Here is a 22,932-nt window from a genome sequence, read left to right as displayed (position 1 = left end):
ACCTCATCCCATCCGTGGATGAGGTTTCATGCTTTTCCTAATGCCCGCCAGGGCTCCCAGCCAGCCCGCCAACCTTAAGGTTGGACGGGCAGGTCCATTAACGACCTTAATTAGTTTTTCAATGGCCTCAATAGGCCGTTGACAGGTCGGCTGGTGCACAGCTGACTCGGCTGCGCCCCCGCCGACCTGAAAATTGAAATGACGCAGGGTGATGTCGGGAGCTCCACCCCCCGCTCCCGCTCGCTGACCGGAAGATCCTGCCCCAGGTGTGGTCTCACCAAAGCCCTGTACAGCTGCAGTAAGACATCCTTGCTCCTGTACTCAAGTCCTCTCGCAATGAAGGCCAACACACTGTTTGCCTTCTTAACTGCTTGCTGCACCTGCATGCTTGCTTTCAGTGATTGGTGTACAAGGGCACCCTTTGTACATCAACATTTCCCAATCTAACAATTTAAATAATACTCTGCCATTCTGTTTTTTCTACCAAAGTGGATAGCTTCACACTTATCCACGCTATACTGCATCTGCCATGTATTTGCCCACTCACTCAACTCGCCTTGAAGCCTCTTAACACCCTCCTCATCGCTCACATTCCCACCTAGTTTTGTGTCATCAGCAAACTTGGAAATATTACATCAGGTTCCCTCATCCAAATCATTGATATGTATTGTGAATAGTCTTATAGTCATTTGGTTGTACAAAACTCAAGCATTGCTGAAAAAAGAGACTTTTTTTCTCAAAGCTTTCCATCTTGCACTCAACAGGACAATTCGCAAGAAAATACCAATATCAGGGGAAACAACATATTAATACTGTATGAGAAAAAAGTGCTGATTGGTTGGCAAGTGGACTCTGAGTTCACTATGGAGGAATCTTGCTGGATGGTAGTGCATTACCTCCAAACTTGTCCTCATTTATACCCAATACAGACCCAAGACCAAAATGAACCTTGGCCTCCTTAAATTGTGACAGCTGTTTCACCTCAGAAAGCCCAACTTGTCCTTGTTTTCTGCTCGTGTGTTGTGTTGACTTGGAAAGCACACACAATATATGAAGATGTGAGAAATTGTCAGTGGACCACAAGGATCCCTGTGCCCAGAATTAATTCCTGTCTAAGAATTCTGAAGTGCTTTGGAAATAACACTACTCAGAAAAGGGACTGTGTTGTACTTGAGACGAAAACAATAATTGTTTCCAATTGAGAGCGATTATTTACAGAGATAGCGTCAATTTGTGTAGGTTTTGCTCAAGCACACGATCTGAAAGGATAAAGACAGATACAGTGACCTTAGAAAAACAATAAATATTATTCCCCACACTACAATGGTGATAATGTTTTGAATACACCGTACAATGGTTGCGATCTGCTGGGGGATCTGTTGGACCACGGTTAGGTTGAACAACACGTGTGTCTGACTGAAGATGGCATTACTGCGATGTGACTGGAAGTGTCCGACATCAAATTAATTGCAACTGACCCATAAGTGCTTTTGAAGTTGACTGCAAAAAAATCCCACAGCAATGTAAAATCCAGAAAATTAGACCATGCATGATCGAAACCCAGGATTTGTTGATGATTGTTTCCCCCTCCACCCCCCCCTCCAAAGCTGTTTTCTTCCTGCCCCTAACTTTATTTTAAAATAAATGAAACCGAAAGTACACAGCCGACACAGAAGTAAAACATTAATTTAATTTATTTTAAGGTTGCAAAAAAAAAACAAAACTCCAGTGCTTAACGAGGAAAGTAATTTCAGAGCCCATCCGATTACCCATCTGCTCAGAGCAGCCCTTGCAAAGCCTGTCAATGACAGATTGAGGTCGAGAGCACAGGCACTCGGCCACTGACTGCTGCCTCCGCCTTATCTACACAATCAGAGCCACTTCCCTCGAAATGCAAACACATGCAAAATGTCTTTTAGAAACCACTGTCAACCAAAGATTTACTGGATACACCACACCTAGGAAACTGGACTGACACATGACCGTGTGGCTGGGACACAAGCCTGAAAGCCCAGTGAAATCCCCTGGTTTATTCATGCATTTGTTCTCAATTGCTGTGAGATCTCAGCCCGCTGTCGCCAGGGTGTCCCAGGGCTGGGGGCTGGCTGACCCTCCTCGGTGTGGAGGTGATCTCCGGCCTGAGCGGTGGGTGGAGGTTGGGGAGGGGGGGGGAAGGAGTATCGCATCTTTACCCCCAAGGGGTGAGGGCAAATGGGGAGGGGGCTGGGGTGAGAGGGGCAAGGGTGACGGGGAGGGGGATGGGTGACTGGGAACGGGTTGGGGAGATGGGGGCCGCGGGGAGAGGGATAGCGGATTGGGGAAATGTGGGAGGGGATTTTGGAGAGGGGGAGTTGGGGAGGGGAATGGGGAAGATGGGGATGGGATGGGGTGGTGGAAGAGGTGGGGGAGATGTGGGAGATTGATGGGAAAGGGGATGCAGCGAGTTGGGGATGGGATGGGGTGGGGAGGGGATTGGGGGCGATGTGGGAGGGGGTTGAGAATGAGGGAGGGGTTTAGTGAGGGGGAATGGAGGGATGGGGAGAGGGAATGGGGGAGATGTGGGAGGGGGTTGAGAATGAGGGAGGGGTTTAGTGAGGGGGAATGGAGGAGATAGGGGAGGGGGAATGGGGAGATAGGGCAGGGGGAGTGGGGGAGATGTGGGAGGGGGAATGGGGGGATGGTTGGAAGGGGAGATAGGGAACAGTTTGGGGAGATGGATGAGGAGGGGGAGAGAGAGAGATGGAGAAGAGGTAGAGGGATGGGGAAGGGGAAAACAGGAGTTATGGGAGAGGTGGGGTATGTTAGGGTATGTGGAGAGGGCTGACTTGGGGGCTGACGGAATGGGGAGTGGTTGATGGGGAGGGGCTGCCAGGGGGTGGGAGGAGTTGACAGGGGGTGGGGGGAGCTGACAGGGGGTGGGGGGAGCTGCCAGGGGGTGGGAGGAGTTGCCAGGGGGTGGGGGGAGCTGACAGGGGGTGGGGGGGCGGAGCTGCCAGGGGGTGGGGGGGGGGCTGACAGGGGGTGGGGGGAGCTGCCAGGGGGTGGGGGGCGGAGCTGCCAGGGGGTGGGGGGGGGGCTGACACGGGGAGGAGCTGCCAGGGGGTGGGGGGGGGGGGGGGCTGACACGGGGGGGAGCTGACAGGGGGTGGGGGCGGGGCTGACAGAGGGTGGGGGGAGTTGACAGGGGGTGGGTGGGGCTGACAGGGGGTGGGGGCGGGGCTGACAGGGGGTGGGGGGAGTTGACAGGGGGTGGGAGGAGCTGACAGGGGGGTGGGAGGGGCTGATAGGGGGTGGGGGGAGTTGACAGGGGGTGGGTGGGGCTGACAGGGGGTGGGGGCGGGGCTGACAGGGGGTGGGTGGGGCTGACAGGGGGTGGGGGCGGGGCTGACAGGGGGTGGGGGCGGGGCTGACAGGGGATGGGAGGGGCTGACAGGGGGTGGGGGCGGGGCTGACAGGGGGTGGGGGCGGGGCTGACAGGGGGTGGGGGGAGTTGACAGGGGGTGGGAGGAGCTGACAGGGGGGTGGGAGGGGCTGATAGGGGGTGGGGGGAGTTGACAGGGGGTGGGTGGGGCTGACAGGGGGTGGGGGCGGGGCTGACAGGGGGTGGGTGGGGCTGACAGGGGGTGGGGGCGGGGCTGACAGGGGGTGGGGGCGGGGCTGACAGGGGATGGGAGGGGCTGACAGGGGGTGGGGGCGGGGCTGACAGGGTGGGGGCGGGGCTGACAGGGGGTGGGGGCGGGGCTGACAGGGGATGGGAGGGGCTGACAGGGGATGGGAGGGGCTGACAGGGGGTGGGGGCGGGGCTGACAGGGGATGGGAGGGGCTGACAGGGGATGGGAGGGGCTGACAGGGGGTGGGGGCGGGGCTGACAGGGGATGGGTGGGGCTGACAGGGGGTGGGGGAGGGGCTGACAGGGGGTGGGGGCGGGGCTGACAGGGGGTGGGGGCGGGGCTGACAGGGGATGGGGGGTGTTAATTGATGACTCCCTGCGCTCAGGAGCTGAGTTTGAGCTGGGGAGTTCCCCGCAGTCTCTCAGTTGGGGACCGTGGGGCGGGGGTTCCCAATGACCAAACTAAAACTCCAGTTCCCAGGCTGGAGGCTCCTCCCGCTGATTCCCAAATCGCTGCTGCTGTTTAAACCCCAGCTACAATCTCCTCTCATCCGATTAAAGTGGAGCCTGAGCTCGCTCTCTGCCTCTCAGCTGCTGCTCTGTCTCCACATGGGTCGGAAGCAATGGTTCTAACCCGGAGGAGGGAAGCGGCTCTGACTGAGAGCCGGAGCCGGGCTGGAGAGTGAGAGCCCAGCGGAATTTGGTACCGGAGCGGAGCCGGCAGAGAGACAACTCCGGGCTGGAGAGCGACTGGGAGGCGATGGGGCTGAAGGATGATCGGTGAGAGGGAGCTGGGCAGAGGAAGGAGCCCGCGGGACACCCAGAGACACAGGAGACCACGACTGCTGCCCCCCCACCCCCCCCCGACCCCCCCAACCTGTTCCCCGACTCACCCCACCCCACCTTCCCCCACCCCACCCGCACTCTCAGGACCACCCCATCCCCACATCTCAGGACCCCAACCCCCAGATCCCAGGACCCCCCATCTCCCCATATCCCAGGACCAGCCCATCCCCAGATCCCAGGACCCCCACACTCGGATCCGCACATCCCAGGACGCCCACCTCCCCCACACTCGGATCCGCACATCCCAGGACCCCCACCTCCCCCACACTCGGATCCGCACATCCCAAGACCCCCACCTCCCTTCACTCGGACTCCCACATCCCAGGACCCATACACCAGTATCCAAACCTCCTTATCCCAGGACATCAAACTCCCCGCCGCCACCCCATCCCCGATCCCCGATCCCCGGACCCTTATCCCAGGATCCCGACCACCGCCCTCCCCGCCCCACGATCACAAGAACCCAACCCTCATTCATTTGAACCAGGATCCCCATCCACCTGGGGTCCCCTGGCAGCACTCCAGCCCAGGAGACTCCACGCCATCTCACCCTCTACTCCAGGGTGGGAGGTCTCCAGGGGGATTCCCTGGCCACCCTTCCTTGGGTTCTCATTGCGTTGTTGGGGACCCCGCAGGCAGCTGACAGACCCACATGCTGCTGATGACGGAAGCGAGAGGAGGAGAGAACAGTGGAACAACCAGGACTGTCATGTCCCCCAACACTACCTGCCTCCTGCAACTGCCTGAGGAGGAGGAGGAGTGGGATGATCCTGAGTTAGGAGATGATATGGACCAGGAGCCAGACACCTGCAGCATCTTGTCAGATGACTCCTTCTACCCCCCTGACCTGCAGTCAATTAGCAGTGAATTAGGGATTGCGACAAGTGGCCCACTCAGCCTGTACCGGGCCTGCGCCACGAACAATGCCATTGGACTCAAAGAGTTGATGTGCCAAGGACTGAGCAAGCAGGACGTGATGGAGAGTGACAAGAATGGCAAGGTAAGTGAGGAACTGGGGCAAGGCTCACACTGTCTCATACACACACACACACATAAGAGTGCCAGATACACATGCACAGACATATACATGCACACACACACTGCAACATACACCCACACAGTGCCAGATACATAGACACAGAGTGCCTGAAACACACACATACATACACACACAGTGCAACATACACACACACAGAGTGCCAGATGCACACACATATACAGGGCCAGACACATACACGCACACACACACAGTGCAACATACACACACCCACACAGTGCCAGATACAGACACACACACATACACACACACACATACAGAGTATCAGATACACACACACACATATACAGTGCTAGACAGACACACACACCCAGACACACACAGTGCCAGATACAGAGATACACACACACACACACACACACACACAATGCAACATACACACACAGACACATACAGTGCCAGATGCACACACACATACAGGGCCAGACACACACACGCACACACACACAGTGCAACATACACACAGCCACACAGTGCCAGATACAGACACACACGCATACACACACACACATACAGAGTATCAGATACACACACACACACATACAGTGCTAGACAGACACACACACCCAGACACACACAGTGCCAGATACAGAGATACACACACACACACACAGTGCAACATACACACACACACACACATACAGTGCCAGATACACACACACGTACATATACACACACTCAGTGCAACATACACACACACAAACACACACACACAGAGTGTTAGATACACACACACACACATACAGTGCCAGACCTACATACACACACCCCCACACACAGAGTGCCAGATACAGACACACACACACACACACACACACACAGTGCCAGAGAGACACACACACACATATATACACACGCGCGCACACACACACACACAGTGCCTGATACACACACACACAGTGCCTGATACACACACAAACACACACACACCACACACACACACACACACACACACACACACTGCCTGATACACACACACACACATACACGCACACGGTGTCAGATACACAGACACAGAGTGCCAGATACATATACACACACTGCAACATACACGCAAACACACTGCAACATACACACACAGAGTGCCAGATACACACACAAACACACACATACAGAGTATCAGATACACACACACACATGTACAGTGCCAGACAGCCACACACACCCAGACACACACACTGCCAGATACAGACACACACACACACACACACAGAGTGCAACATACACACAGCCACACACACACAGTGCCAGATATGCACACACTCACACACACACACAGCCAGATACAGACACACACAGTGCCAGATACACACATACACACACACAGTGCCAGATACACACACACATACACATACAAAGGCACACACACAAACACAGTGCCAGATATGCACACAGATACACAAACACTCAGAGTGCAACATACACACACTCACACACACAATGCCAGATATGCACACACACACACAGCCAGATACAGACACACAGAGCGCTAGATACACGCATACAGACACACACACATACATGCACACACGCAGTGCCAGATACACGCACACACACGCACACACACACACACACACACACACACAGTGCCAGACACACACACACACAGCCAGATACAGACACACACAGTACCAGAAACACACACACACACACACATAGTGCCAGATATAGAAACATAGAAACTAGGAGCAGGCATAGACCATTTGGCCCTTTGAGATCATGGCTGACCATCCAAATCAATGGCCTGCTCCCGCTTTCTCCCCATACCCTTTGATCCCTTTCGCCCCAACAGCTATAACTAACCCCTTCTTGAAAACATACAATGTTTTGGTCTCAACTACTTTCTGTGGTAATGAATTCCACAGGCTCACCACTCTCTGGGTGAAGAAATTTCTCCTCATCTCAGTCCTAACTGGTCTACCCCGTATCCTTAGACTGTGACCCCTGGTTCTGGACTCCCCCACCATTGGGAACATCCTTCCTGCATCTACCCTGTCTAGTCCTGTTAGAATTTTATAGGTTTCTATGACACGCACACACATACACACACACACACACGCACAGTGCAACATACACATACACACACACAGAGTCAGATACAGACACACACAGTGCCAGATATACACACACACACACACACACACACTGCCAGATACACACAAAGATATACACACACGGATATACACACACACACACATACATGCACACACACAGTGCCAGATACGCACACACACGCACAGTGCAACATACACATACCCACACACACATAAACGCACACACATATACACACATATTCACAGTGCAACGTACACATACCCACACACACACACACATACACACACACACACACACACACAGAGTCAGATACAGACACACATAGTGCCAGATAAACACACACACAGTGCCAGATACACAAACACACACACACTGCCAGATACACACACAGATGTACACACACACACACATACACACACACACAGTGCCAGATATATACACACACACGCACAGTGCAACATACACACACAAACATACACACACACACACACACACATACATGCACACACACACTGCCAGATACACACACACACAGTGCCAGATACACACACACATGCACAGTGCAACATATACATACCCACACACACACAGAGCCAGATACAGACACACACAATGCCAGACACACACATACACACACACACACAGTGCCAGATACACACACACAAACACACACAGTGCCAGATAGATACACACACACACACACACACAAACGTATGCACAGTGCAACATACACATACTCACACACACTCAAACACACACACACACACACACAGTGCCAGATATACACACACACTGTGAGGCACGTTTTTACACACACTGCCAGACACGTTTTCACACATACTGCCAGGCACATTTTCACTCACACTGTGAGGCAACGTGTATAGATATTGCTTGTGATATACACACAGCCTGACATGAATACACTGCCATGCACACTGACATACCCTGCCAGACAGACAGACATACACATAGCCAGACATACATTTTTTAAAAATATATTTAATTTGGTTAGTTCCTCTCCTTGATTTATTTTTGGTTTTCTTTTTATATATGGTATTTCATGTACATTTTCTACTGTAAACACAGTACGAAGTAGATATTTAGGAAGACTTTCATTTCCTGATTTTCAATTACAACATTATCCATGTCTCTCATTAGGGACCCAATTTTCTTTATCCACCCTCCCTCTCTTTAACATATGTGTAAAAATATTTGATGATTCTCTTGAGCTTTTTCCCCGAATTCCCCCTTTGCAGCTCTTGCCACTTCCTTTGTATCATAAGACCATAAGACATAGGAGCAGAAATTAGGCCATTCGGCCCATCGAGTCTGCTCCGCCATTCAATCATGGCTGATAAGTTTCTCAACCCCAGTCTCCCGCCTTCTTCCTGTAACCTCTGATCCCCTTACCAATCAAGAACCTATCTATCTCGGTCTTAAATACACTCAATGACGTGGCCTCCACAGCCTTCTGTGGCAATGAATTCCATAGATTCACCACTCTCTGGCTAAAGAAGTTTCTCCTCATCTCTGTTCTAAAAGGTCTTCCCTTTACTCTGAGGCTGTGCCCTCGGGTCCTAGTCTCTCCTACTAATGGAAACATCTTCCCCACGTCCACTCTATCCAGGCCTTTCAGTATTCTGTAAGTTTCAATCAGATCCCCCCTCATCCTTCTAAACTCCATCGAGTATAGACCCAGAGTCCTCAAACGTTCCTCATATGTTAAGCCCTTCATTCCTGGGATCGTTCTCGTGAACCTCCTCTGGACCCTCTCCAGGGCCAGAACATCTTTCCTGAGATACGGGGCCCAAAATTGCTCACAATATTCTAAATGTGGTCTGACCAGAGCCTTATAAAGCCTCAGCAGCACATCCCTGCTTTTATACTTTTATATTCTAGTCCTCTCGAAATAAATGCCAACATTGCATTTGCCTTCCTAACCACTGATTCAACCTGCAAGTTAACCTTAAGAAAATCCTGAACTAGGACTCCCAAGTCCCTTTGCACTCCAGATTTCTGAATTCTTTCCCCATTTAGAAAATAGTCTATGCCTCTATTCTTCCTACCAAAGTGCATGACCTCACACTTCCCCACGTTGTATTCCATCTGCCACTTCTTTGCCCATTCTCCTAACCTGTCCAAATCCTTCTGCAGCCTCCCCGCCTCCTCAATACTACCTGCCCCTCCACCTATCTTTGTATCATCGGCAAATTTAGCCAGGATGCCCCCAGTTCCTTCATCTAGAGCATTAATGTATAAAGTGAAAAGTTGTGGTCCCAACACTGACCCCTGCGGAACTCCACTAGTCACCGGCCGCCATCCTGAGAAGGACCCCCTTATCCCCACTCTCTGCCTCCTGCCAGACAGCCAATCTTCTATCCATGCTAGTACCTTGCCTCTAACACCATGGGCTCTTATCTTCCTGAGCAGCCTCCTGTGCTGCACCTTGTCAAAGGCCTTCTGGAAGTCCAAGTAGATAACATCCATTGGCTCTCCTTTGTCTAACCTACTCGTTACCTCCTCAAAGAATTCTAGCAAATTTGTCAGGCATGACCTCCCCTTGATGAAACCATGTATCCATTTGCTGTTCTTTATATCTCTCCCAGTCTGTGGAATGCCTCTTGTTTTTCATCCTTTTATCTGCCCTCTCCCTTAGTATTCTGCCACCTCTCACTTTCCTTGTTGAACAAGGTTGTTTTATTGCACATGTAGAACTCTTGACCTTTAGGGGTATGCATAGGTCTTGTATTCCAAAAAAAAAATTACTTTCTGAACACGTCCCACTGTTCATAGGCAGTTTAATCCGTTAACAGTTCTGCCCAGTCTATTGTGGTCAATTCCTGCCTCATCCCTCCGAAATCAACCTTACTTAAATTTAAAAGCCAGATTTGACATGGAGAACCAAACATTGAATTCTATTATATTATCATCACTGTTAACTAGGTGCTCCCTTCCCGTTAGTTTATTGACCAATTCAGGTTGATTACACTTGACTAAATTTAAAATGTCTTGTCTCTTGTTGGTTCAAGAATATATTCTTCCCAGAAAATTGTCCCCAATACATGTGATAAATTTTCTGCCAAGATTTGTTGCTTATCCCATTCCACGTGAAAATTAAAGTATGCCATTATAACTCTGTTTTTGCAACAAGTTTCTATGACCTTGCTGTATCCCTTTGTTTTATCATCGTTATCCGGAGGACTATAAACAACTCCCATTAGAGTCTTGCATCCTTTTTTAATAATTGTTGAAAAGAGAAACATGTTGCTGAAGCTATTCATCTTACACTCATCAGGCCAAAGGCAAGAATGCCAAATTTCAAACAATCACATCAATTTATACTACAGGAGAAAAGGGAGCTGATTTGTTGGCAAGTCAACTCTGATTGGCCGAGGCTTTACCATGGAGGCTTTACCATGGGGAATTATAGGCTCCCCAAGCTCCCTAGTAATTAGAAAAAGGCTCAAGGCTTGAACATGTTTCTTTTGTTTGCAGAGAACAGGTCCATATGTTTGAACATAAATGAGCCACATTATGAACTCGTTTGATTATCTTAAATTGGTTGTTAGTGTAGCTGTTAGCGCACTCAGGATTGTTTAGCAAGTGCTGCCCAATCGCGGAATCACATCCAACAGTTGACGTTTTGTTTTGGCTTTGCAAATGCAGGCTGGTTGAGTCTGGCCACCTTGGTATATTGCTTTATGCTTTGTATTTATTTGAGGAGTGGGTGTTGTTTGCCAAAACACTGTACACAAAGTGTTGAAATGGAATGCTGCATTCTGAAAACCTCGTTGTGTTACTGGCACATGGCAAACAATTATCCACAGACTATTCAGTTACTCCTCCCTTGCCAATATGAAGAGAATGGTCTTGGATTCCCAGGGACATTTCTCCTGACCCCCTGCTGTGACTCCAGCAGGAAAAGGTTGTTTAATTGCACATGTAGAGCTCTTGATCTTCAAGGGTATGCATAGGTCTTGTATTCTAAAAAAAAATATTTTCCAAACATATCCCACTGTACATAGGCAGTTTAATCCATTAACAGTTCTGCCCAGTTTATTGTGGTCAATTCCTGTCTCGTGGTATGAACAGCTGTTTCTGCCTTTTTCTCCAGGAGGTTCTGTTGGTTCTGCTGGAAACTGGAGGACTGGCCACAATACTTTCATTCCAGTGTTCCTTTCCTATGTATTAGTAGCCTGAGGGAGAGGGGAAGAGCTTGCATTCTTATAGCACCTTCCACAACCTCAAAATGTCCCCAAACGATTTACAGCCAGTGAAGTAACTTTGAGGTATACAAACAGTTGCTTGGTAGTACACACTTGAAACATTCTGGTTAGAAATGCAGGAAAAGGAGTAGGCCATCCAGCCCACCAAACCTGTTCTGCCAATCAGTTACATAGAATTAAGTAGCGCAGAAACAGGGCCATTCAGCTCAACAGGTCCATGCTGGTGTTTATTCTCCACAAGAGCCTTCTCCCACCCTGCTTCATCTAACCCTATCAGCATAACCTTGTATTCTTTTCTTCCTCATGTGTTTATCTAGCATGCCCTTAAATGGACCTATGCTCTGCACCTCAACCACTTCCTTTGGTTGATAGTTCTATGTTCTCACCATTCCAAGTTTTTCCTGAATTCCCTATTGGATTTATTATTACCTTATATTGACGGTTCCCTTGTTTTGGTTTCTATATCTACACTAGCAAACCTAATCTTAAAGACCTCAATCAGGTTACCCCCCCACCAAGCTACTCTTTTCTGGAGAAGCATTTTCTTAATCAGCTAGCCTCTAGTTTGTCAGGGTAGCCATTAGGTTTGTCAGTATAAAAAGTAGCTTTGAAGGCTTGCTTATTCATTAAGAAAAAGTAAATCTGCAATATTTTAAGTAGATGAGTGTTCCATTCCAAAGTTAATTTTTCTGTTTGAATAACATAATATTTTCTCACAAAAGCAACAAGATAGAGGCCTGAATTTCACGCTTGCCCTGGTTTTTTGGGGGAGGGCGTGAAATTGAAGGAACCAGATTCCCTCTGGGTTCCCGTCTGCCCCAATTATTGGCTACTTAAGGGCCATTTCACCTGGTCTCAATTTTTAGGCTGGTGGTAGGATTTACTTGGCATGGGGGAAGCCCGAAAAAGAACGAGCTTAGGCCTCAGGTGGGAAAGGGGAGAGGGTACACCGCCATCAGAAGCCCCCTTCTAACAGAGGGCGCCCCCACCCCACCCAACTTAAGGTCTGGTGGCACTGGACCTCCCTCATCCCCCTGCCCACTGGCCTCTCCACCAACACCCCGACTGCCCCCTTTGCACATCCCCAGACTTTCTCCCCACCCTGGGACCCTTAAACTTACCTCTGATCCCAGGACTTATGCTCAGGTATCTTCCTGAAGTTCCTCTTCAGTCCACTGCAGCTCTTGTTGCTGCAGGGACTAGAGAACTGCCAGCCAGTCGGCTAGGCCGGCAGCTCTCTAAGGCTCTCTCCCGGGTGAGGGGCGGTAGGCCTGCCTGCAACCAATTGACCTCATTCAAGTGTGAAATGGCCGTGGGACACTCGGAGTCGGCAGGGATGTGTTCCCTGTCGACTCTTCGTTTGGAGGGAAAGGAAGGCGCACCATCTGAAAAATTCAGGCCATTGTTTTTGTCCATCACCAGACACCTCCCTTTCATGTGGAATTCTGAATTAGGATGCATTACTAAAATGATATTAATTTACCATAAAAGCAAAATACCAGTTCAGTATTAAAAGACACTCTGCAGGATGTAGCAGGTCTTAGGCCTGGGACTCAGTAAATTAAACACATCAGTGACTTTGCAGTAGTTAATATGAATTATCTGTGGAAAAGGCTCATCTTAACATGACTTCAAGGTCACTTATATCTTTCAAGTCTTGATAACTGTTTTAGGCAAGGCAGCCTTTCAGTCAGTGAAAGAAATAGATAACTGGTCTGTACCTTAACTCCACTTTCTCCACCTTGGTTCCATATCTATTAATCCTTACCTAACAAAAAGAGCAAGAGCTCTTTGGGGAGAGTGTTTCAGATTCCCACAGCTCCCCTGACATCACCCTTGAAAGGCCTAGCTCTATTTGGTAGGTTATGACCCTTTTTTTGACTCCCTCACCCTATCAAATCTTTTGATCATTTTGAGTGTTTTGTTTAGATCGCATTTCGATTTCCAATACTCAAGCAACTTGTCCTCATAATTTAACCCCTTTAGCCCCAGTTTATACAAAAAAACTTAAAGAAATATTGGGAGCTAAAAATCATTGTTAGCCTCATAAACCAAATAAACCCACACTGAACAAATTATATATTAAATATGGGAATAGGATTTATCAATTGACAAACCTCTCAAAGGGCATTGTGTAATTGTGGGTATGGAGGCTGCAATAAAAGGACTGAATACGAAGCAAGCATGGCGTGGAAATTCTAACCCCTGTACTCTATTGCCAATCTGTGTGCTGGGAGTGCTAATTCATAAAATTTAAGAAAGAACTTGTATTGATATAACTTCTTTCATGACCTCAGGACATCCCAAACTACTTTACAACAAAGGTCATTGACCAGATTCGTTGCCTCCACAAGATTCTGCCCGTTAATTCTGTTTCTCTCCATAGATGCTGCCTGACTTGCTGAGTATTTCCAGGATTTTCTGTATTTATTTCAGATTTCCAGCATCCACAGTATTTTGCTTTTGTTGATGAAGTAGTTTTGAAGTGTAGTCACTGTTGTGATGTAGGAAACACGGCAGTCAATTTGCATACAGCAGCTCCCGAAATAAGCAATCAGATAATGACCAGAGAATCTGATTTTAGTTGTTGGTTGAGGGATAAACATTGACAAGGGCACTGGGAAAACTCCCAGCTCTTCTTCAAAGTAATGGCGTGGGATCTTTTATATCCACCTGAGAGAGCAGATGAGGCCTCAGTTTAATATCTTATTCAAAAGACAGCACCTTTGACCATGTAACATTCCCTCAGTACTGTGTTGGTTTGCCAGCCTGGATTTTATGTTCGGGTCTCTGGAACGGGGCTTAAATGCACAACCTTCTGACTCTGAGGCAAAAGTGTTACCACTAAGCCACGACTAATACCTAGAGGAGAATTTTCTCCCTGTTGGGTGGGCCAGTGGCGGGCGCGGAGCTGATCACCGCCTACAATCGGCTGCACGCCACCATTTTGCGTGGGCGGGCCAATTAAGGCCCACCCAGTATGATGTGTGCCCGGAAGTGCTCAGCACTACCTGTGCGGGTGGTGGTGGGGGTGGGTTGGGGGGGCGGGGAGAGAGAGTCGGGGCCTGCACTTTTTCACGCATGTACGCGAAAGAGCGCAGAAATCTCCCTGATGCATGGAGCTGCCTCAGGGAGATTAAGTTCAGTAATAAAGATGGCAGAAAAAAAATAAAATTATTCACTCATGTCCCCTCATGTGACTGTCACATGAGCTGGGGCATGTTTATGAATTTTCATGAAAAAATTTATGTAACCAATAAACACTTCATGAAACCTCATCCCACCCATGGATGAGGTTTCATGAAAAATATAAAGGCCGCCTGGGCTCTTCGCCTGCCCGCCAACCTTAAGGTTGGACGGGCAGTCCTGATAATCACTTTCATTAGTTTATTAATGGCCTTAACAGGCCTTTGACAGTTTGGCAGGTGTGCAGCCAACTCCAGTGCGCGCCCGCCAAACTAAAGATCGGAGTGACGCACGGTGACGTCGGGATGCACACCCGACGTCACCACGCATCATTTTATGCATCGGCGTGCGGGGCCCGCCCACGCACGCCGGACAGAAGATTCTGCCCCCCTAGGCTTCTTTTCTAAACAGAGAGGAGGAACGTATACACAGAACCTTATCATTTGGTCAGCATGCACATGTGACTCCTTCCCACTGATGTGCAGATGAGATGGAGTAGCTGGATACAAAAAAGAATGTTTTACCCGCTTTCATCATGAAGAGCTGGATCTTGGGGGCGATTTTACAGATTTCCATTGTTGGTGTGGAGTGTCACACAGGCAACAAGTATCGGAAATTTAGGGAGCATCCAGCTAATAATGTTCCCTTCAGTAATTTTAAGAGATCGAAAATCATGGGAATGGAGAGTGGGAGGACAGTGCATCCAGCCCCCAATATGCACTCTGGGTATCTAAAGCTCCATGTCAGGAGCAAAAGTTCATAAAATATTGTATGTCTATGCATACATTAATCACAAATAAAAAACTGTTTTAAATCAAACGATGAGTGGCAATCCCAACCATCCCATATTGTTCTTGGAAAATCAAAATTTAAAACTTGAAGAATTGAGCTGCTATAACCATAATTCATAGAACTCCTAGGATATGAATTAATCCACTATCTGACAATATTGGAATCTGGTCATGTTGTTGCTTGATGTTAAAGAGATGTTCAGGCACTTGGCTACTGGAGTTCCATACAAACATGCAAACATACGAATTAGGAGCAGGAGTAGGCCATATGGCCCCTCGAGCCTGCTCCGTCATTCAATAAGATCATGGTTGACTGAATTGTGGCCTCAGTGCCAATTTCCTGCTTATCCCTTTGACTCTCTTGTTAGCCAAGAATCTACCTATATCTGCCTTAAAAATATTCAATAATCCTGCCTCTGCCATTCTCTGGGGAAGAGAGCTCCACAGACTCACAACCCTCTGTCAGAAAAAAAATTCCTCACCTGCATCTTAAATGGGAGACCCTTTATTTTTAAACTGTGTCCCCTAGTTCTGGTCTCTCCCACAAGGGCAAACATTCTTCCAGCATCCATCCTGTCAAGTCCCCTCAGGATCTTATATGTTTCAATAAGATTACCTTGCATTCTTCTAAACAATGATCCTATTCACAATTTGACATCATTTTAACTATTCCCAAGGACCAACCAGGCAAGGAATTGGATCCCTGCAGATCCGAACAGTGCAAAGTGATTACGGGCACAAGTGTAATTTTTCATAAGCACCACATGCTTCCTGGATCCTTCTGCTGCAGAACTCACTTGCTGACTGATCGACACCTTGGGCAGAATTTTCTGCCTGTCGGGTGGGCGGGCCTGACCCAATCTCCGGTGGGCGGGGAGCCGATCCCCACCGGAGAAGCGGGCCCCGCCGCCATTTTACGTGGGCCTGCCAATTAAGGCCTACCCAGCGTGACGTCCGGGGGGAAGCGCTATGCGCTCCCTGTGCAGGCAGGGGGGATTCCCCAAAAGTGAGAGCGCGTTCTTTTCCGCATGCGCACGAAAGAGCGCACATCTCCCTGAGGCAAAGTGCTGCCTCAGGGAGATTGCTGACACTTTTAAAGACATTAAAAATAGAGAAAAGAAAATCCTTAACATGTCCCCCTCATGTGACGATGTCACATGAGATGGGACATGTTCATAAATTACACTAAAACTTTATTAAACTGTTTAAATCCCTGCATGAAACCTCATCCCGCCGGTGGATGGGGTTTCATGTTTTTTTCTATTGCTCGCCGGGGCTCCTGGCCTGCCCGCCAACCTTAAGGTTGGACGGGCAGGTCCTTTAATTGTTTCAATGATCCTGTCAATGGCCTCAATCGGCCATTGACAGGTCGGAGGGCGTGCAGCTGATTTGGCTGTGCCCCCGCCTTCCTGAAAATTTAAATGGGGCGGGATGACATTGGGGTTTCCCCACCGATGTCATCCCGCGTCATTTTACACGTCGGGGAGTGGGCCCCGCCCCCTGCTCACCGACGGCAAAATTCTGCCCCTTGACTGATGAAGGGCTCGAATCTCCTATTTACCAGCAGCTGGTCAAAAAAAACTGAACAATTTCACTGACCACTTTGCTACCTGATAAAAGTGCTTCCAGAAATGATAATTATCAGTGAGTCTATTGTGAGGACCATTTTTTTTCTCATCCCTTGAAATTTTCAGCTTAATATCATTGGTAATCATTGGGACCTCAGCAAAGAGGTGACTTCAGACAGCTTCAGAGTCTTTTGACAAATAGTACCATCCCTAACAGCGCACACTATTTTCTAGGCTATACAGTTCTCGTGAAATAAAATCTACCTCCATGTGAGCAACCTCATTTTTTGTTTCTCTCTCTTTCTCATTTGTCACCTCAACTACTCATTTGGACTAACTGCCTTAAATCAGCCGAAATTTATTCCATCTGGTAGAGAGAACACTGTAAATTGTGCTGCAGTGCCATTTGAAGGTAAAATAGTACAGCACTGAGTAAGCCAAAGGCTATTATTGATTTTATGACCCAAGGCCTGGTGACCTATTGGATTTATAATGCAGTCGTCAGCAATGGAGAAATGTCAGGGGTGAAATCCCAGGAGTGAGAGACTGACCGTGATTGTATGTAGCTTCAATGCTCATAGAAACAGTGACCACTGAGTTACCCGGAAGGTAGCCAGCCTGAGCCTGTCAGAGGAGGAATATTTTACATTTGCATTTTAAAATTTATTTCCTGTAACGCTATTTGGAGGTTGAGTATTAATTGATTGCGAGGTGCTTTGGGACATCAGAGAGTCTCTGAAACAGCAGCAAACTCCGTTTCTTAAGCAACAGTTACTGGACCCATCTTTGGCAGAAGAACTCCTGCATGCTGCCCAACAGGAAGAGTTTACGCTGCATCAGCTGCCCTCTGACAAATTCGGAGTCTGTTAGAGTCGTGGAGGCGATTAGGAAGGTGATTGCATCATGCAAGGCTATATTTAGTAACCTGCCAAAGGCTGTAAGACCACAGAGCCTTTTTTCCTACTGTGTATGTTTATCAGTGATGATAGTGATGTGTTTGATGTACAGATAGGGTTGACAACCCTTAATCATTGTCCTGGAGTCTCCAGAAATTCTGATTAACTTGCTGGACACTGCTATGTGCAAACTGGGGAAAAATCGTAGCAGCCTTTTAAAAAAAAAAATGTATTACTTATTTTCTTTGAACACCTCAATAGTTATAAAATATTGGAGATGGAGAAAAGTTGATTAAATAGGTGGAGTGGTTGGAGGGAGGAGGTCATGTGATGAAACCTCCAGGAATATGTCCTTTCAGATCTAGCGACTCTATATGCTGCTGCTGCCCTTTCCCTGCTTTCTGTCGAGTCCAAAGGTCACTTTTCAAGCCCCACTCCAGGATTTGAGCAGGTAATCTAGAATGGTACTTCAGTGCAGTAGTGAGTGAGTGCTGTACTCTTGGAGCTATTAAACCAAGGCATCATCTGCTGTTCAGGTGGATGTGCGAGATTCCATGACACTATTCAAATAAGGAAAGGGGAGTTATTGCACATCATTATGTTACCGTTTGTGGGAGCTTGCCATGTGCAACTTGGCTGCAATGTTTATCTGTGATTACACTTCAAAATTTGTTAACTGATTGTGAAGGGGAGGCTTTGGAGTAGTGGTATTGTTGTTGGACTGGTGACCCAGGGTAATACTCTGGGGACCTGGGTTTGAATCCTGCCACGGCAGATGGTAGAATTTGAATTCAACAAAAATCTGGAATCAAAAGTCTAATGATGACCATGAAACCATTGTTGCAAAAACCCATCTGGTTCATTAGTGTCCTTCAGGGAAGGAAATCTGCTTTTCTGGCCTACATGTGACTCCAGACCCACAGCAATGTGGCTGGCTCTTAAATGCTGTCTGAACAAGGGCAATTAGGGATGGGCAATAAATGCTGGCCTGACCAGTGATGCCCACAACCCATGAATGAATGAAAAAAATGCTTTGGGATACTCTGAGGACATAAAAGCTTTTTCTTTATTTCTTTCCGTCAAGAGTCATGAGTTTGGGCTCTACACAATAGTTTTGGGTGATCAAGGAGACTCTGGATCAGCATTGCTGTTCCTTCTAATTAACAATAGGGCAAGAATAAACACCAACAATATTAAACACCCATGTATAAATAGAATCAAAGGTCTCATTTTGCCAGGCTGCTAAAAAAAAACATTAACATATGAAAGGAATATCACTTTTTGGTTATCATTGGACAAAAATTTTTACTTTGGGTTAACCACTCTCCATTTTTACTGCTGGTTTAATCAAAAAAATATTTTTTCCTTCGTCACCTCAGAAATGATCAGTTCCTCTTGGCCAGCACTTATCTTTCAACCGACACCAGCAAAAGATGTTTATCTCATTGCTGTTTGTGGGACCTTGTTGGTTGCATGTTGGCGGTTGCATTCATTGACTGTGAACCTGGAACAAGTTTTTTCCTTCCCTCTTTCCTCTCGCACTCAGTCAGAGAGAGGTACTGTGCAGTTGGTTCAAAGCATTCTGAGTTACATTGTCGCACGACATAGAGCAGCATGTGTTGCAGGCAAAGGTTTTACTGTACCCATGGGAACTGCACCCCTCCGTGGGTGTGATCTCAGTTGGGACAGCCCCACCAAATTTGCTGGGGTTGACAAAGCCAAATACTTTCATTATTATTAGTGTTTTAATAATCTCACTATGACAGCTCAGAAAGACATTTCACATGCAAAATAAATATCTTACAAATATCTTAAGGACTCCATCCCCTTCTCTCAGTTCCTTTGCCTCCATCGCATCTGTTCTGATGATGCCACTTTCCAATACAGTTCCTCTGATATGTCTTCCTTCTTCCTTAACCGAGGTTATGGTGGTTGACAGGTCCCTCAATCGTGTCCGGCCCATCTCCTGCGCATCCGCCCTCACACCTTCCTCTCCCTCCCAGAACCATGATAGGGTCCCCCTTGTCCCCCACCAGCCTCTGCGTTCAAAGGATTATCCTCCGCCATTTCCGCCAACTCCAGCATGATGCCACTACCAAACACATCTTCCCTTCACCCCCCCGGCGGCTTTCCACAGGGATTGTTCCCTCCGGGACACCCTGGTCCACTCCTCCATCACCTCCTACACCTCAACCCCCTTCCACGGCACCTTTCCATGCAACTGCAGAAGGTGCAACACCTGCCCCTTTACTTCCCCCTCCTCACCGTCCAAGGGCCCAAACACTCCTTTTGAGTGAAGCAGCGCTTCACTTGCACTTCCCTCAATTTAGTCTACTGCATTCGCTGCTCCCAATGCGGTTTCCTCTACATTGGAGAGACCAAACGCAGACTGGCTGACCACTTTGCGGAACACCTTCGGTCTGTCCGCAAGCATGACCCAGACCTTCCTGTCGCTTGCCATTTCAACACACCATCCTGCTCTCATGCCCACATGTCTGTCCTTGGCCTGCTGCATTGTTCCAGTGAAGCCCAACACAAACTGGAGGAACAGCACCTCATCTTCCGACTAGGCACTTTATAGCCTTCCGGACTTAACATTGAGTTCAACAATTTCAGATAATGAACTCTCTCCTCCATCCTCACCCCCTTTCTGATCCCCCTTTTTTCAATAATTTATAGTTTTTTATTATATATATATTTTTTTACACACTTTTTTCTTTTCCCTCCTATTTTTAAATTTATTTCGATCTATTGTTTCATCTCTACCTTTTAGCCCATTTTGATCCCTTCCCCCCACCCCACCTGCACTAAGGCCATCAGCCACTAGCTTGTCCTGCTTTCTATCCATAATGTTACCATTAGCACATCCTTTAGATAATACCACCACCATCAACACTCCTTTGTCCTTTTGTCTATGACATCTTTGGCAATCTCTTCTTGGCCTCCACCTATCACTGGCCCCCTATCCTTCTCTACCTGTCCCACCCCCCTCAACCAGCTTATATTTCACCTCATTTCTATTTTTCCTTAGTTCTGATGAAGAGTCATTCGGACTTGAAATGTTAACTGTAATCCTCTCCACAGATGCTGTCAGACCTGCTGAGTTTTTCCAGCTATTTTTGTTTTTGTTCTAAATATCTTACAAACTTCCCCTGTTCCCAATTGTATGTGTGGTTACCACTTCCATCAAAATAGCAGGCAGAAATTTGATACAGTTTGTTGAGTGTTTTCACAATGACAACAACAACAATCATTTCCAAGCAATCGATACTAATACAAAGAATAATGCAAGTCATAACAGAAAGGCTTCATGGAAATAAATAAATCCACTGCAACCAATTGAATGTGTTAGTCGCGTGGTAGAGGAAATAATCTGACATGAACTGTGCTCCTGAACTCTGCATTGTGCCTAGTTCTGAACAAAGATGGTGAATCCAGCTGCCACTATTTCTGCAGCCCAAATTGGATGTGGGGGCTATATGTATGGTTGGAGTGGGGGAGAGAAAGAAGGGAGTGAAGAGTATTGGACTTTAAGCACTCGTGTCGTATTTTTAAAAATTGCAAGGATCAAAAACCGTGAAGATCAGGATAAACTTTCATGAATTTCTGTTCCTGAATGATGTACATTCTGTGGAAGAGACACAGTCAGTTTGTGTGTGTGTGTGAATGAATGAGACAGGGGAAAGAGACACAGAGGCAGTTGCTGTGTGAGAGTAAAAGAGACAGGTACTTAGTATGTGAATATGTATGCAAGAGATGGGAGGGACAGGCACTGCGTTGTGAGTGAGAGATGGAGATAGATAGACTCGGTGTTTGAGAGAAGGGGAGAGTAAGGCACTGTGTGTCAAAGTGGGAGAGATTTCATTCTTCAATATATCCATACAGTATGTGTCTGGAGGCCTATTCTGTGGGGCTGTGCAGATGTTGTGAGTTGTCACCCACTCCAGTTTGTTGTTGAACATAGGAGCCTCTCATGCCTGTTCCACCATTCAGTTAGGTCATCGCTGATCTGCACCCTCAGAGTTTTCTGCCTTTGATGCATTTACCTAATAAAAACCCCACAAGGATTTCAATGCTCCCAGCATCCACAGATTTTTGGGGGAGTGAATTCCAAGTTATTTATTACTTTTTGTGTGAAAAATGATATGCTGTTTCATTCCTGAATGACCTGACTCTGATCTTAAACTGTGCCTCTTTGTTTCGGATTCCCTTGCCAGAGGAAAGTTTTCACTGGGCAGAATTTTGCCCATGATGGGCGGGCGGGCCCCACTGGCTCGGCAGCGGGTGGGCAGCCGATTGCTGCCGCCGAAACGGGCCCTGCCGCCATTTTGAGTGGGCGGGCCACCCAACGGGAAGCGCTATGCGCTTCCTGTGCGGGGGGGGGAGGGATTCCCCAACTGTCAAAGTGCGCTCTTCCACGCGTATGCCCGAAAGAGCGCACAGCTCCCTGAGTCTAAGTGCTGTCTCAGGGAGAGCGCGGAAAATGTTATAAACTTAAAAAATAGAAAAATAAAAAAATTATTAACATGTCCCCCTCATGTGACAATGTCACACGAGATGGGACATGTTAATAAATATCACATAAAGTTTATTAAAGTTTTTTAAAACAGACCTGAAACCTCATCCCGCCGGTGGATGAGGTTTCATGTTTTATCAGAAGCCCGCTGGGGCTCCTGGCCTGCCCGCCAGCCTTAATG

At 47.9% G+C, this 22,932-nt stretch overlaps 1 protein-coding gene across 1 annotated transcript in view; it reads left to right on the top strand.

Annotated features, from left to right (window-relative positions):
- The first annotated feature begins 4,821 nt into the window (after positions 1–4,821).
- LOC144679081 (ankyrin repeat domain-containing protein 33B-like) overlaps positions 4,822–22,932 on the top strand; it is a 47,218-nt gene continuing 29,107 nt past the window's right edge. Inside the window, exon 1 of the mRNA XM_078539362.1 lies at positions 4,822–5,456. Coding sequence (XP_078395488.1) covers positions 5,109–5,456 — 348 coding nt within the window. The 5' untranslated portion in view covers positions 4,822–5,108. The remainder of the gene's footprint in view (positions 5,457–22,932) is intronic.

This window comes from Cetorhinus maximus, chromosome 3 (genome assembly GCF_964194155.1).
Source record: "Cetorhinus maximus chromosome 3, sCetMax3.hap1.1, whole genome shotgun sequence".
Lineage (NCBI taxonomy): Eukaryota > Metazoa > Chordata > Chondrichthyes > Lamniformes > Cetorhinidae > Cetorhinus > Cetorhinus maximus.
The sequence above is the reverse complement of the archived record's forward strand: the minus strand, read 5'-3'. Positions and strand labels throughout refer to the sequence as shown.